General features: G+C 34.3%; 1 protein-coding gene across 1 annotated transcript in view; it reads right to left on the reverse strand.

The window, feature by feature from the left end:
• Window positions 1-375: 375 nt before the first annotated feature.
• LOC136842852 (lachesin-like) overlaps window positions 376-16,224 on the reverse strand; it is a 210,219-nt gene continuing 194,370 nt past the window's right edge. Inside the window, exons 5-9 of the mRNA XM_067110726.1 lie at window positions 11,914-12,100; window positions 9,648-9,773; window positions 5,499-5,618; window positions 2,712-2,885; window positions 376-1,148 (exon numbers count right to left, since the gene is read on the reverse strand). Coding sequence (XP_066966827.1) covers window positions 793-1,148; window positions 2,712-2,885; window positions 5,499-5,618; window positions 9,648-9,773; window positions 11,914-12,100 — 963 coding nt within the window. The 3' untranslated portion in view covers window positions 376-792. The remainder of the gene's footprint in view (window positions 1,149-2,711; window positions 2,886-5,498; window positions 5,619-9,647; window positions 9,774-11,913; window positions 12,101-16,224) is intronic.

Genomic DNA, 16,224 nt, shown 5'->3' on the forward strand with positions numbered 1-16,224 from the left:
GGGATGAAACAACTGTCCGATCCCCCTGATTTTTTTTTTCTCTCTTGATATGAACACATGGAAGCACTATGTTTATATTACTGATAAAAATATGACATTAATCTATGTGTGTATATATATACAGGGCAACAGCATTTTTCGTTTTATTTCCTGGATAATTTTTTTTTTCAGTAATTTATCACTACATTGAAAGAATAATTACTTTGGGGTAACAGTTGTTATATTCGTTGTATATATATATATATATATATATATATATATATATATATATATATATATATATATATATATATATATATATATACATATATATATATATATATTATATATATATATATATATATATATACATATATATATACATATATATGTGTGTGTGTGTATAGGTTCATGTATGTAAAATTGTGTATATATATACATGCACATATACAGTATGTATATAATCGTGTATGTGTATACAGATTAACAGAAAAGAGTGCCTTCTATGACCAATTATATGGTAAGGGAACACTATAACACTTAAGTCCTATAATTATATAGTATACCAGTTATCTCATGTCCATGGGTGACCTCTAATATCATAGACTCCTGCCAGCAGACTCGTGTAGGCCTACGTAGACTCTGTGTAGACTCAGCTCAAACTCGTGTAGGCCTACGTAGCCTCTGTGTAGACCCAGATGCTGACTTTGGGCATGTGCACCTTTTGTAAAAAGGAAATAAAGTGTCCATGTCTGGGGTGATTTCTTATGAAATGCCACTTCACGGGGGGGAAAAGGGGTATGGGGATTAGGCCTAGCATGCGTCAAGTGGCAGTATACTCAGTAGGAAAGAGACCAGGAGACCGAACACCAGCCCTCCTTTGGAAACCTCCACCTGCACCGGAGAGTGGCTGGGCCCCTGCAGGAGGATGCCGAGTCCTCCCGACGAAGGCTTCTTCGGGACGTCCTTCACCTTCGGGTGGGCCTCCTGAGTGCTCTTCGGAGGCAGCCGACCGGGAGGGTCGACGTAAGTCTCTATTTCATTGTCGGTGACGTCATTGTTGAAGGCCAGCTTGTTTTTGTGGTCGCTCTCCGGCACCGTGTTCGGGATGAGGTTCTCCTGACGGGAGGTGTCCTTCTCCTTGGTCGCTGGCTTCTGTGGGGGGATCTCTGTGGGCAGCAAGGGAAGGGCAGTGAGGGCACGGGTCGTAGGATTTAAAAATATACAAAGCTAAAATTTGAGGAATTCAGTGTTTTCCTTAAATCGTAGGATATATAAATATATATATATATAAAATATATATATATATATATATATATATATATATCGTACAAAGCTAAATTTGAGGAATTAGTGTTTTCCTTAAATCGTAGGATTTTATATTGTCATATATATATATAATATATACTATATATATATATATATATATAATATATAGATATTTCCTTGAGTGTTTTCCTTAAATCCTTTTAAATATATATAAAGAACTAAAATTTGAAATTCATGTTCCATAAATCGTATACTAAGGTAGGTTAGGTATACGAGAAGGATTTTTCATTGTCAATTATATTAATCTTACTTAGTTTTTTAGTAAAATATAGGATATTCTCCTGACTCCTTGAAAGGAATTGTGAACCTCAAGCTTAAGATATCCATGCATTTAGCAAGTAACAAAGCAGACATTACAGTATAAACCTCTCTCTCTCTCTCTCTCTCTCTCTCTCTCTCTCTCTCTCTCTCTCTCTCTCTCTCTCTCTCTCTCTCGACTACTCGAAAGGAATTATGAACCTCGAGCTTAACATATCCATGCATTTAGCAAGTAACAAGGCATGCATTACAGTATAAAAACCTCTCTCTCTCTCTCTCTCTCTCTCTCTCTCTCTCTCTCTCTCTCTTGTGACCACTTGAAAAGATTATGGACCTCGAGCTTAACATATTCATGCATTTAGCAAGTAACAAGGTAGAAATTACAGTATAAACCTCTCTCTCTCTCTCTCTCTCTCTCTCTCTCTCTCTCTCTCTCTCTCTCTCTCTCTCTCTCTCTCCTTACTACTTGAAAGGAATTATGAACATCATGACTTAAGATATCCATGCATTTAGCAAGTAACAAACAGACATGACTGTATAAACTCTCTCTCTCTCTCTCTCTCTCTCTCTCTCTCTCTCTCTCTCTCTCTCTCTCTCTCTTTTGACCACTTGAAAGGATTATGGACCTCGAGCTCAACATATTCATGCATTTAGCGTGTAACAAGGCATGCATTACAGTATTAAAACCTCTCTCTCTCTCTCTCTCTCTCTCTCTCTCTCTCTTGAAGTCTCTCTCTTTTGACCATGACCAGAGTCATTATGGACTTCGATGTCAACATATTCATGCATTTACGTGTAACAAGGCAGATTACGTTGTAAAACCTCTCTCTCTCTCTCTCTCTCTCTCTCTGATCTCTCCGACTCCTTGAAAGGAATTATGAACCTCAGACTTAACATATTCATGCATTTAGAAGAAGAAGTTAGAAATTACTATATAAACCTCTCTCTCTCTCTTGTCTCTCTCTCTCTCTCTCTCTCTTTAATCTTTCTCTGTGTCCTTGAAAGGAATATGAACCTCAGACTGTATCCATGCATTTAGCGAGTAACAAGGCATGCATTACAGTATAAAAACCTCTCTCTCTCTCTCTCTCTCTCTCTCTCTCTCTCTCTCTCTCTCTCTCTCTCTCTCTCTCAAGTTTCCTTACCGTAAACCTGAACCACAGAGTCTCCCGGGCCGAGGGAGTTGCTCGCCATGCACTTGAACCTCGTGGCATCTGCCTTGCTGAAGTCGTAGATGACCAGAGTCATTCGGGTGATGTAGTAGCCCTCGTTCACTTCGGAGACGTTGTATTTATGGCTGCTTATGATGATCTGGTCGTCTGGAAAGGAGGAGGAGAAGAAGAAGAAGAAGTAGAAGAAGAAGAAGAATAAATCTGCTGTACATAGGATGCCTTGCTGTTCAGTGCAAAAGGGGAAATACGAACATTGTGTTATAAAAAAAAAAAAGAGATTGTTTAAGAAATAAAAGGAAGGCTTTGTTTGTGGTGGGGAGGGGTGAAGGGTGAAGGGGAGGGGTTGAATAAAGAGAGAGGAAGGAGAATCATCTAAGAAAGTAAAACAAACAAAGAATCCAGAAGCTTTCAAAACAGGATCACAACATCTCATTAAAATTGATAGCGACACAAAGGGAGAGAGAGAGAGAGAGGGAGAGAGCGGAGGGGAGGGTATTTTATTTTACCTTTTTTTTTTTTTCTTCTTTTTTTCGTGGTTTTCCTAAACGCTGTGTTGTTCGTATGCACGCTGGTAATATGAATATGTTCGTTGTTTTTTTTGTGTGTGTTTTTTTTTTTATGTTTGTTGTCGTTTCCGTTTTAGAGGATGTGTGAATTATTTCGTGTATTTTGCTCATTATGATTCAAATGTGTATGTTGTTTGTTTACGTCTGTTTTTAAGGATATTTGTGTATGTTTGCGTTGGGAAATATGCGAGAGAAAAGCTAAGCATGCTTTATTATTAACGACATCTATAGCTATAAGTATTTTGTGTCTGTTGGTAACTCGTAATGTGTATGTTTTTTTTGTTTATGTGTATATTTAAGGATCTTATTTATGAATGTTTGCAATTGGAAATATAAAGAAAAGCTTAACATTTAAAAAAAATACTCATATAATAGCAAGAGTCTTGAAATGGAGAAACAAATCCACAATTATGGATGGGTACAAATGTATTCAAAAGTAAAGCTAAACAGAGAGTTTTCGAGAAAAGGGAAATTGTACAGATTCTCGAAAGGTCTCTGTTTAGCTTTATTGTTAGGTATATTTGTACCAGTAAATATCTGTGGATTTGTTTTTCCAAGCTTAATATCAGTAAAACCTTCTCTAGTTCTAAGTATTTTGTGTCTGTTGGTAATAATAGGTCATGCGGTTTGTGAGTGATTGCGTGATAATACCTCATGTGTTTGTGTGTGTGTGTGTGTGTGTGTAACTTAAATTTTTTATCCAGTTGAAGAAATAACAAGCATTTTATTTTACTTATTTTTATTTTTTTTTTTCATATTTTTTTATAAACAAGATATATGCAAGCTAAATGTGATTCTATAAACAAGTTATATATATATATATATATATATATATATATATATATATGCGTCCTTTGAATTTTAGGAGCGTTGAAAGTTCTCTGTAATCCTTAAATACTGCTTTATTCCTTTCCCTAAGTGCAGTCGAGGAGATTTCGTAATCTTTACTTAACTCCTTTTTTTGAAATAATGCATAATATAATTTTACATGAGGGACGTTGACATTGGCCAAAATATTTTTGAGTGAAACTAATAACAGTCATCTTTTTCGTGTCATTTCTCAAAATTTTTTCATTAGGTATTGATGAAGTTGAACTTGTTTGCCAAGAATGTGTTTTTGAAAAAGGAATAAAAAAAAAAAGAAAGTCGAATATAGAAAAATGATAAAAAAAAAAAAAAAAAAGGAGGAAGTCGGATTTAGAAAAAAAAATTTAAAAAGAAAAAAAAGGAGAAAGTCGGATTTAAAAAAGTTTTAAAAAAAAAGAAAAAGGAGAAAATCGGATATAGAAAAATTTTAAAAAAGGAAAAAAAGGAGAAGGTCTGGTATAGAAAATAGTTTTAAAAAAAAAGGAAACAGAGAAATTTAGCTATAGAAAAATGGTTTTAAAAAAAAGGAGAATAAGGAGAAAGTCAGATAGAGAAAGGAAAAAAGGAGAAAGTCGGATATAGAAAAATATATAAAAATGGAAGAATGGAGAAAGTTGCATATAGAAAATAAAAAAAAAGAAAGCCGGATATATAAAAAAAAAAAAATTTAAAATAGAGTAAAAAATTTAAAAAGTCGGATGTAGCAAATAGCTTTTTATAAAAGAAAGGGATATAGACAAAAGGTAAAAAAAAAAGGAAAAAGAGGAGAAAGTCTGATACAGAAAAAGTTTTAAAAATGGAGAAATGGAGAAAGTTGGATATGGGAAATATGTTTTTAAAAGAAGTGGTAAAAAGGAGAATGTCGAATATAGAAAAAAAATATAAAAAAGGAAAAAGTCGGATATAGGAAAAAAGTTTTAAAAGGAGAAAAAAGTAGAAAGTCAGATACAGAACACAATTTGAAATTAAGAAAAGTAAAAATATACAAAAAAGGAAAAACTCGGATATAGAAAAAAATTTAAAAAATAAAAAAAAGGAAAAACTGGGATATGGAAAAAAATTTATAAAAAAACAGAATATCGGATGTAGAAAAAAATGTAATAATATAAAAAGAAATTGTAAAAGTCGGAGATAGAAAAAAATATAAAATAAGAAAATCGAACATAAAAAAACAAAAAAAGGAGAAAGTCGGATCTAGAAAAAAAAAATCTAAAATAAGGAAATCGAACATAAAAAAAATAAAAGACGATCGTCGGATATAGAAAAAAAAATGTAAAATAAAAAAGTAAAAAAGTAAAAAAGAAAAAAAAAAAGATGAATAACTTACTGGGTTCATGTCGCCAGGTGTTGACTGATCTCGGGTACGACTGAATGGTGCACCTGATGGTGACGTTGCTGCCCAGAGGTGATCCGATCATGTGTTCGGGCACTTCCACCGTCGGAGGGACTGTTCGGGGTACGAAATGATACAGCTGTAACGATTACAGGCTACAGAGTTCGTTTTGAAACATCTCCAAGAGTCATTGTTTTACTCTTTTGTCATTGCTGTTGTTTTTATTACTACTACTGTTATTATTATTATTATTATTATTATTATTATTATTATTATTATTATTATTATTATTATTATGGATCTTAGAATTAGTTTTTTAGTCACTTCAGAGTCATTATTTTACTCTTCTGTCGTTATTATTATTATTATTATTATTATTATTATTATTATTATTATTATTATTCTGCTAAGTAGAATGGCTCATCATTCGAATGAATTTCATAATTATTATCTTCTTAATCTTAGGTATAATCGGATTAATTAACAGGCATACATGTGCACAGTAAAGATAAACTTCTACCTTACATCAGGATCGATCCCAGGACCCTCGAGTTAAGGCCACAGCCACTACCAATTAAACCACCGAGGTTATAACATTAACTGGAAAGGGCAGTTCAGCAATGCTCCTTGTTTCGACGTTTTACCATTCTGTTTTTCACTATCATCAGAAGTGGCGTCATCAAACACTATTATTGTCATTATCGTCGTTCACAATATCAGCGTCGCTCCGTAGGGGAGTAGTGCCATCAGTGCACCTCATGCGGTGCACTGTAGGCATTACTTAAGGTTCCTTGCAGCATGCCTTCGGACCCTAGCTGCAACCCCTTTCGTTCCTTTTACTGTACCTCCTTTCATATTCTCTCTTCCATCTTACTTTCCACCCTCTCTTACCAATTGATTCTTAGTGCAACTGCCTTGAGGCTTTCTACTGTCAATTAGCCCTTTGTTGGCTGAGTCGGCTGAGCTTCAGACTGTCATTCGATGGGTCGGAGTTCAATTCCCCCGGCCGGCTGATGAAGAGTTGGAGGAATTTATTTCTGGTGATAGAAATTCATTTCTCGTTATAATGTGGTTCGGATTCCACAATAAGCTGTAGGTCCCGTTGCTAAGTAACCAATTGGTTCTTAGCCACGTAAAATAAGTCTAATCCTTCGGGCCAGCCCTAGGAGAGCTGTTAATCAGCTCAGTGGTCTGGTAAAACTAAGGTATACTCTCTCTACTGTCAATTTCCGTTTTAGCGCTGAGTGACCTCATAGGTCCCAGTGCTTGGCCTTTGGCCTAAATTCTGTATTCAATGTCAAAGCTTTCTATCTCGATTAGACCAGTCTTTCATAGTTAAGCTCATCTTTCACTATCAGTTCACTATCAAGGTCATTGCTCATTTTTAAGCTTACCGTTCACTATGATGGTTTATCATTCACTGTTCAGGTCATCTCACGAAGTTTATCATCAATTGCGTTGATTATTCTTTACCAGTATGGTTATCATTCCTTATTCAAGTTATCTCCTATTGTTCTGAACTTGTATATACTCTGAAGAGTGTACTCACTATCAAGATTATTCACTATCAAAAGGTTATCAGTGTGGGTATCACTCAGTGGTAAGGTTATACTTCCTTGTTTGAACTTGCATTCACTGTAAGGTGTATGTTCATTATCAAGATTATTCACCATCAAGACTAAGCCAGTGCCTCGCTCCTTCTCCTGTTTCTCACCATAACTATAAGCATACATCACCATCCTCATCATCACAGCCATGAACACCATAAGCAACATGAGTGACATCACGATATCACCATTCACAACAACAACAAGGTACCATCAAATCACCATCCTCATCAACACAGTCATGAACACCATAAGCAACATGAGAGTGACATCACGATATCACCATTCACAACAACAAGGTGCCATCATCATCACCATCTTCATCATCACAGCCATGGAACACCGTAAGCAACATGAGAGTGACATCACGATATCACCATTCACAACAAGGTACCATCAAATCACCATCCTCATCATCACAGCCATGGAACACCATAAGCAACATGAGAGTGACATCACGATGTCACCATTCACAACAACAACAAGTTACCACCACCATCAACATCATCATCATCACCATCACCATCATTTGGGTGCGAAATCCCTTATTAACAGCAATATGAATGTCATTTGCATATTAACGAAGCAGAGAATAAAAACGGGCGAATTGTGATGATTTCCCGCTGTTTGGCAGGATGAGCTGAAATGATCTGATTACCAGATGCTACGGGGTCGATACTGAAACATGCACACACATACACATAAAAACACACACACATACATACGCACATACATCCGTCCTTGGTGTTGTGGCTGCTTCCGAAGCGTTTGTCAGCTTAAGTCCTTTGTTGTTGTGTAGGTGGAATCTGGTTGTGTATGCGTGTGTGTGTGTGTGTGTGTTTATGGTTGTGTGTGGATGGTTAAGGTGCTCTACTGATGCACATCGATAAAGAATACATGAGAAATTTTCCACCCTTATTGTATGTTTTTGTATTGCATAACTTCCGCCTGCATTGCTTCGCGTTTGTCAGCCAAGCCCTTGGTGTAGGTGATTGTGTAAGTGTGTGTGTGTGTGTGTGTGTGTGTGTGTGTGCGAGCGGGCGCGTTTCTGTTTGTGTATGTTAAGGTGCCATCCTGAGGCACATGGATACAGAAAATATGGTGCATTTTCCTCCTTAGCGTATGTTTTTATATGTATTTCTAAATCTGTTTCATTGCAATCTTAAGAATCGTAGATATTATTTACCTTTAGAGACCCAATTTGATTTAGACAGGCTCCCCCCATCCTGGTCTTCCCCTCCCCCCATTAAAAAAAGATCTTCATACGTATCGTAGACACAAATTACTCTCTTGTCCCGTAGCTGCCATCAATATTATGGAGAAATATGTCAGAGACACACAGATCCAGTCCATTATTCCGTACCGCTCGCCAATCCTCTTAGGCAGGTACGTTCCAGTGGCACTTGTGGAATGGTATTACAGGACCGTTATCCGCATTACGAAGGTGGTCGTGTGTTTATGTGAGCGTCCATCTGGGTCACAGATTTGTATTAATGATTGAGCGGTGTTACGTATCGTAGCGGCTTGAAGGTGCAATGCATTACTTCCCTAATACTATTCTCCTTACATTTTAGTACATTGTTATCTATTTATTAATGTATTTTTTTAATAAGTGAGATCTCTTCTTTCTGTATTTCCCTTTACCTCCTCTTACTTCTTCTTAAAGAACTCCATATTCTTTGGAAGCTTGAATTTCCAGTCAGTAGCCCCTTTGGTGGGCTTCTTCCGTAAGAATATGGTTCATCTTCTGAATAATAATAATAATAATAATAATAATAATAATAATAATAATAATAATAATAATAATAACAATAACTGATCTGACATCTCGTACTTTATAACTTTTGTACTGTTGTTTGATACTTGACAAACACTGAATGCAATCGTTTTTACGTCGCTATGGCGAAGTGCAAAAATTAGAATTTATTTGTTTCAGTGTTTTCAGAATGTATATTGCTTTTTCTGGGTTGGGATACTTATTCATTCATTGCATTTTATTTGTTCGATGGCCATGTTTACATTTGGGAATTAAAGCATATGTACACATACCAAATTAGATAGGAAGAAATGGTCTTCGAGACTTGTATAACATTAATAATGTTCTTGTTTTAACGTATGATTTTTGTGTAACTGTGGTCTACCCTCTTTTTTTGTATTTTTTATATACTTCGCTTAAGGGTACACCGCCATTCCACAAAAAAATGAAAGGATGTATACCTTAGAAGTTGATTCTTAAATGCAAGTGTATACCTCGAACATGCAAAATCAACAGAAACTTTATTCCTAAACCTACTTTCTTTTTCATTTTATACAGTATATATATATATATATATATATATATATATATATATATATATATATATATATATATATATATATATATATATATATATATATAATATATATATATATATATATAAATATATATATACGTCCAAGATAAAGTTTGTCTCCAAATCCCCTCCCACTTGCATAAAGCCTAAGCTGACTACAAAGAAGAAGAATAAAACTTAAAAAAAGAAAAAAACATACTCACAATTAACTCTGAGCATGATGCGTTTGCTGACGGACGGTGGAATGCCGTTCGTGGCGATGCAGAGGTAAGGACCCATGTCCGTCCTGCGGACGCGCGTCAGGTTCAGGTAGACGCCCTTGATGTCCGCTGCGGGAGAGGAGAGGAGGTATAGTTAGGCGAAGGAGGCAGGAGGAGGAGGAGGAGGAGGAGGTCTTGAGGTGCTTGTCAGGTTGTTACAGTAGCCTAGTATAGGTAGTTTAAGATCTAGTTATTGTTGTGATGGGTTAGCTTATGTGTATATAATTATAGATTGTATAGTTGTAGAATGATATATATGTATATATACATGTATATATATGTTATATATATGTATGTATATAAATATATGTATATATAGTTATTATATATATAAATATATATATATTTATATATATACATATATATATATATGTAATGGAACAGTTGGTTGGACTAAATTGAGTGATAGAGATCAATAAATAGTATCGATTTCTATTATTTTTTCCTCTTGTTAAATAAAGAATGCAAACGGTATGGAGAGAGAGAGAGAGAGAGAGAGAGAGAGAGAGAGAGAGAGAGAGAGAGAGAGAGAGAGAGAGAGAGGTCTCTTTATGTAAGAGTTAAAAGCAGTACCTCGACTTGTTATTATCTTTGTTATTCCTTCTTCACGACCTCTCTTTCTGTCTGTACCAAGATGCTATTCACACACACAAACACACATTGGTCGTTCAGTATCCTACGTAGATTCTCGACCAAAGTTAATCCTACTTAATTAGGATGCCTTTGTCTTGGCATCATCCTTTGAGTGTTGCCGCAGAGTCAGAAGATGAAGTTCTTTTAGTTTTTTATTATGAAATTAATAAAACTCCTTCTCAGCTGATCCAGTTAATTATCCTCTGCCGACCTTTTTTGGCTTTGCAAGTATGTTACAAGATATTAACTTAGATTTCCTTCATTTATTCCAATACAGTTACATATATATATATATATATATATATATATATATATATATATATATATATATATATATATATATATATATATATATATATATATATATATATATATCAGCATGAAGGTGGACCATGGAAACGTACTAAGTTCTGCATAATTCTTTATTTCCAACGTTTCGTAATAACTTTATTACATCATCAGGGAATCTATATATATATATATATATATATATATATATATATATATATATATATATATATATATATAAAATATACATATGAAAGAGAGAGAGAGAGAGAGATGATGAGCAGATGAATAGAAACTCTCCTCCTCCTCCCCTCCCCCTTCTCCCCTCCAGGTTGATGTTTTTGTTCAAGGTAATTAATGAGGGTTACCCACTGAGTAACTATATTAGACCATGTACTGTTCCAACTTTTGTCCCCACTGAAAGATGGCATTTTATTATCAGCTGCAAACTAGATCTAGCTGAAAAGGAGACATGCAGCTGAAAAAGGGATAAATCTAGTTGAAAATGGTACATATAGTTGAAAAGGGATAAATTAGTTGAAATAGGATACTAAAGTTGATAAAGGGTAATTCTAGTTGAAATAGGGTACGTAAAGTTGAAAAAGGGTAAATCCATTTGAAAAGGGTATATTTAGTTCAAAAAGGATAAATTAGTTGAATTAGGGTATTAAAGTTGAAAAAGGGTAAATCTGGTTGAAATAGGGTACATATAGTTGAAAAGGGATAAATTTAGTTGAAATAGGATACATAAGTTTGAAAAAGGGATAAACCTGGTTGAAAAAGGGTACATGTAGTTGAAAAAGGATAAATTTAGTTGAAATAGGGTACATAAGGTTGATAAGAGTAAATTTAGTTGAGATAGGGTACATAAAGCTAAAAAGGCTAAATCTAATTGAAATAGGGTACATAAATTTGAAAAAGGGATAAATCTACTTGAAAAGGGTACATCTAGTTGAAAAAGGATAAGTTTAGTTGAAAAAGGGTACACAGGGTTGAAAAAGGTAGTCTAGTTGAAAAAAAAGGTACATTAGTTGAAAAACATTACATCTAGTTGAAAAAGGGTACACAAAGTTGAAAAAGGATAAATCTTCTTGAAAAAGGGTACATAAAGTTTTAAAAAGGATAAATCTTCTTGAAAAAGGGTACATAAAGTTTTAAAAAGGATAAATCTTCTTGATAAAGGGTACACAAAGTTGAAAAAGGGTAAATCTACTTGAAAAAGGGTAGCACATGTATTAACAGCAGCAGCAGAATCACGGCCGGGGGCGAACTAGACCCTTTTACCTACCAAGTTTCACATCCTTATCCCGCAGGACAATGTTGACCCCTCCTTCGCGCTTCCAGGAGACCTCAGGGGCTGGGTAGCCCCGAGCCTTGCAGACCAAGGTCACCGAACTGCCCTCCTCGATCTCCGTCTCTCCCGACGTCTCGTTGTCGACGATTTCGGGAGGAACCACCACCTCCAGGTAAGCCATCTGTGGGAGAGGGCGTAGGCTTTGGAATTACAGTAGTTTAAGATGTTTGTTTTGAGGAAGAGGTTCTTGCATCAAGATGTACTGTTTAGTTATTACATTTGGTGCAGATGATTGCTAGGCTTGTGTAAAACTGGTCATTTGACAATGAGGTACGTAGAATGAAGTTACAATTAGTGCTTTATTTATGGCAAAGATATTCTCTCTGTGTTCTTAAAGTGGAAAGAGGAAGGTTTAAAAGAAGAAGAGTAATGCAATAGATATTGCCTTGCTAGAGATGTGCCTTTTTAGAAAGTAAGAAGGAGATATATTCGAGTTTTTAATAGTTGAATGCCGTGTCTTTTTTTTTAAATGTTCCCGAATCACTTCGTCCTTAAGTAAGCAATGCCTGGTAAATGGTAAAGATTTGCAATCAGGTGATGCAAATGCACTGCAGGTATGACCTGAATAGACAGATACTTGACGAGAAAGAATAATATGTAAAGGAAAAGATGAAAAATGAGATATGTCGATAAGGCACTTGAAACAATATGTAAACTGCTTCACATAATCCATATAAGCTTGACTAGGACACTAAATCGTCTATGAAATTTCCAAGTGCTGTTATCATTCCCTTAAGGTGATATTATTGCTGTAATTTGTAAGCTCGAAAGCAATTTCAATTATGAGGTTAGCTGCAATTGCAGCTTTTGGCGTTTTAGCTTATCAGCTATTTTTCTAGTTTATGCTCTTCCTCTTCTTTTGTTCGTTTTTATATTAATTTTTATTTTCTTTTTTAATAAGTGATCTCTTCTTTCAGCATTGCCCATTAACTTTTTTTTTGCTTCTTTTAATGAGCACCATATTCTTTGGAAGCTTGAATTTCAAGTCAATGGCCCCCTTTGGTGGGCTTGTTCCATATGAGTAGGACTCATCTTTCTTCCTAATAATAATAATAATAATAATAATAATAATATTAATAATTTAATAATAATAATAATAATAATAATACGCACAATTAGTATCAGTTTCGTCTGAAAGACTGGATTTGTTTGGTAGATATTATATTGAATTACGTACTTGTAACTGGTGTTGGCCTCGGGAATATCAATACACATTAGAAGCTAAGTGCAACCGTAATTATGGTTGCACATCGCCTTCTAATTGGTAGTCAGTACGGTAGTTATCTTCATCCCTTTCATTCCTTTTACTGTACCTCCGTTCATATTCTCTTTCTTCCATTTAACTTTCCACCATTTCCTAACGATTGCTTCTTAGCGCAACTGCTTTGAGGTTTTCCTTCTGTCACACCTTCAAAATCTCCTTTACTCTCAGTTTCCATTTCAGCGCTGATTGACCTCCTCCGTCCCAGCGCTTGGCTCTGGGCCTAAATTTTATATTTCAATTCATTTAGTATTTCATAAATAAAGAATACACTCTCATTTATTATATTTATCATTATGAGTGGAAAGATACGCAGACTTATCAGATTAAGACTGATGTATAAGGGACATAAAAATCGATCTTAGTTGTGTAAAAAAATATTTTTTGAATGAAAGGAAAAACAACAACTATATCACAGATTTTCTCTCTCTCTCTCTCTCTCTCTCTCTCTCTCTCTCTCTCTCTCTCTCTCTCTCTCTCTCTCTCTCTCTCTCTCTTTTGTAGTTATAGCTATCTTCGTTCTGAGATTCCGGGAGGATTTCAGTATATTGTTCTGTAGCAGAGGGTTTTTCAGTGGAATTTATTTTCATATATACATATATTTTTTTAGCTTAGGAATGTAACAGAGTCGTGTGTAGCATAAATGCGCAACGAATGAAGAGTGTGTGTTTTTTCAGTGGAGTTTTTTTTTTTCTTAGGGATGTAAAGGAGTATTGTGTAACATAAATGCGCAACGAATGAAGTGTGTTTTTTTTTTTTTTTTTTTTGGTCAGGTAGTTATTTAAAGATTTTATGTGTTTTTCGTTATATCTGCTACGCTCGTAAATATGAATTTTCTGTTGGAACGTTAATTCCCGAAGAATTACTTTTCAAATTTAATTAGGAATCTTGCTTTTCATTACAATGGTAACAATAGTAGTTATAGTAATAATTAAATAGAAGTAAATGATGCCACATGTAGCCTAGTTAAAACAGTATTTAATACAGTCATTATAAAATACAAAAGAAAATCATAAATAAAAAGGTTTTTAACGTTGGTAATTAAAGACAGAATTTTAGTTCTGATATTTTGTTTCATGTACCATAAGTGTCTTCCAAGAGAGGTGTCTGAATTATCCATTACAACCCGAATTATCTGTATCCTTGGTTACTTGTCTTCCAAGAGTGGCGTCTGAATTATCCATTACAACCTGAATTATCTGTATTCTTGTTTACTTAAAGCATGAGACATGAATGTTGTTGCGGTTGTTTTGGTTGTATAAACAACAACAGCATAAATGGAAATGTAAACAACACAAATATGAATTAACTGTCTCTTGGTCTACGCTGTCTACAAAGTTTTACGAGTACTAAAATTCCTTCTGCTCTCAAATAGGGCGTTAAATTCCTTAAGCCGGAATTGTAACATAATTGTTGGTATATTGAAAAGTTCTGATGGAAATTGTTGTGATAAAAGTGGAATTTTGTTTGTGTGTTTTTTTATTACAGGGTTGGGGAAGCAGTTGTTTTTCTTTGGGTTGGGAAAAAATTGCTTGTCATTTTTTTTTATTGTGGTTTAAGAAACCTTTCTAAAATACTGTGTAGTTTAAAATCTATTCATTTTCCATTTTATTTAACTGAACTTGTGGATGATTTTGTTATCAATCGGCTCTGAGTAAGATTTTATTAGGGTTGGAAAAATACTATTTTATATCTAATAAGGAAGTGAAATTATCTATAAAGATGTTAGTGACATTTTTACACGGGTTTGGGGAAAAGATATTTCCCAGTTATTTTTTTTTATTGAGGTTAAGGCAAGGACATTATCTTAACTGAACTGACTACAGAATTTTTTGCTGGTTTAAGGGGAAAAAGTTTTCCTTTCTGGGATGTGGGAAAACATTTTTTTTAAACAGGAGATAGTGAGAGATTTTTTTATTACTGGACTGAATTTTTTTTAACTGAGGTTTCCGATTTTTTTTTTTTTTTTTTTGAGTTTAGAAAGAATATTAACCGTATCTGGAGAAATGGGATATTGAATTCTTGGTTTATAAATGAAGGACAAACGTGACGAACCCCCCCTTTTTTTAAACCCTGTTGGTCCAAATTTCAGCTCACTCAAAATGGTAACTGACAAAAAGAGACTTGTAAGTGAGCTTTGGTGATACACTCTTTCAGCAAGGAAATCTCATGCCATTATCGAAACGGTACAAGAAAATTTAAAACAGGAATTTTGAATTGGCTTTTAAAATCATAAATAGGAGATTAAAAAACGTATTTAATTGTTTTCTTCTGTTTCATAACCGTATGCTTGAGCTGAAATCTGCTAGAACTAAGGTTTGTTCGTGTTTTTGTTCCAAAGAATAAATTTGTATATCAAAATTTGAATAATTGAAAATGGCACAGAAGAGCCTACGTATGAGAATCTTTTAAAATTAATTCATATATTAAAATTTAAGTAATTGTTGAAATTATCTTTTTTATTGAACATGACACAACGATCTACGTATGAGATCGCTGTCATTTTAAACAAATTCATATATTATTAAAATTTGAATAATTGTTGAGATTATCTTTTTTACTGAACAGGACACACAAGAATCTACGTATGAGAATCGCTGTCATTTTAAACAAATTCATATTTTAAAATTTGAATAATTGTTGAGATTATCTTTTTTCTGAACAGGACACACAAGAATCCACGTATGAGAATCGCTGTCATTTTAAACAAATTCATATATTAAAATTTGAGTAATTGTTGAGATTATCTTTTTTACTGAACAGGACACACGAGAATCCAAGTATGAGAATCGCTGTCATTTTAAACAAATTCATATGTGAAAATTTAAGTAATTGTTGAGATTATCTTCTTTACTGAACAGAACACACAAGAATCTATGCATGAGAATCGCTGTCATTTTAAACAAATTCATATATGAAAATCTGAATAATTGTTGAGAGACTCCTGTTTACTGAACTTGAAACAGCATTCTTCGTATGAGAAT

The sequence above is a fragment of the Macrobrachium rosenbergii genome, chromosome 10, assembly GCF_040412425.1.
Source record: "Macrobrachium rosenbergii isolate ZJJX-2024 chromosome 10, ASM4041242v1, whole genome shotgun sequence".
Taxonomy (NCBI): Eukaryota; Metazoa; Arthropoda; class Malacostraca; order Decapoda; family Palaemonidae; genus Macrobrachium; species Macrobrachium rosenbergii.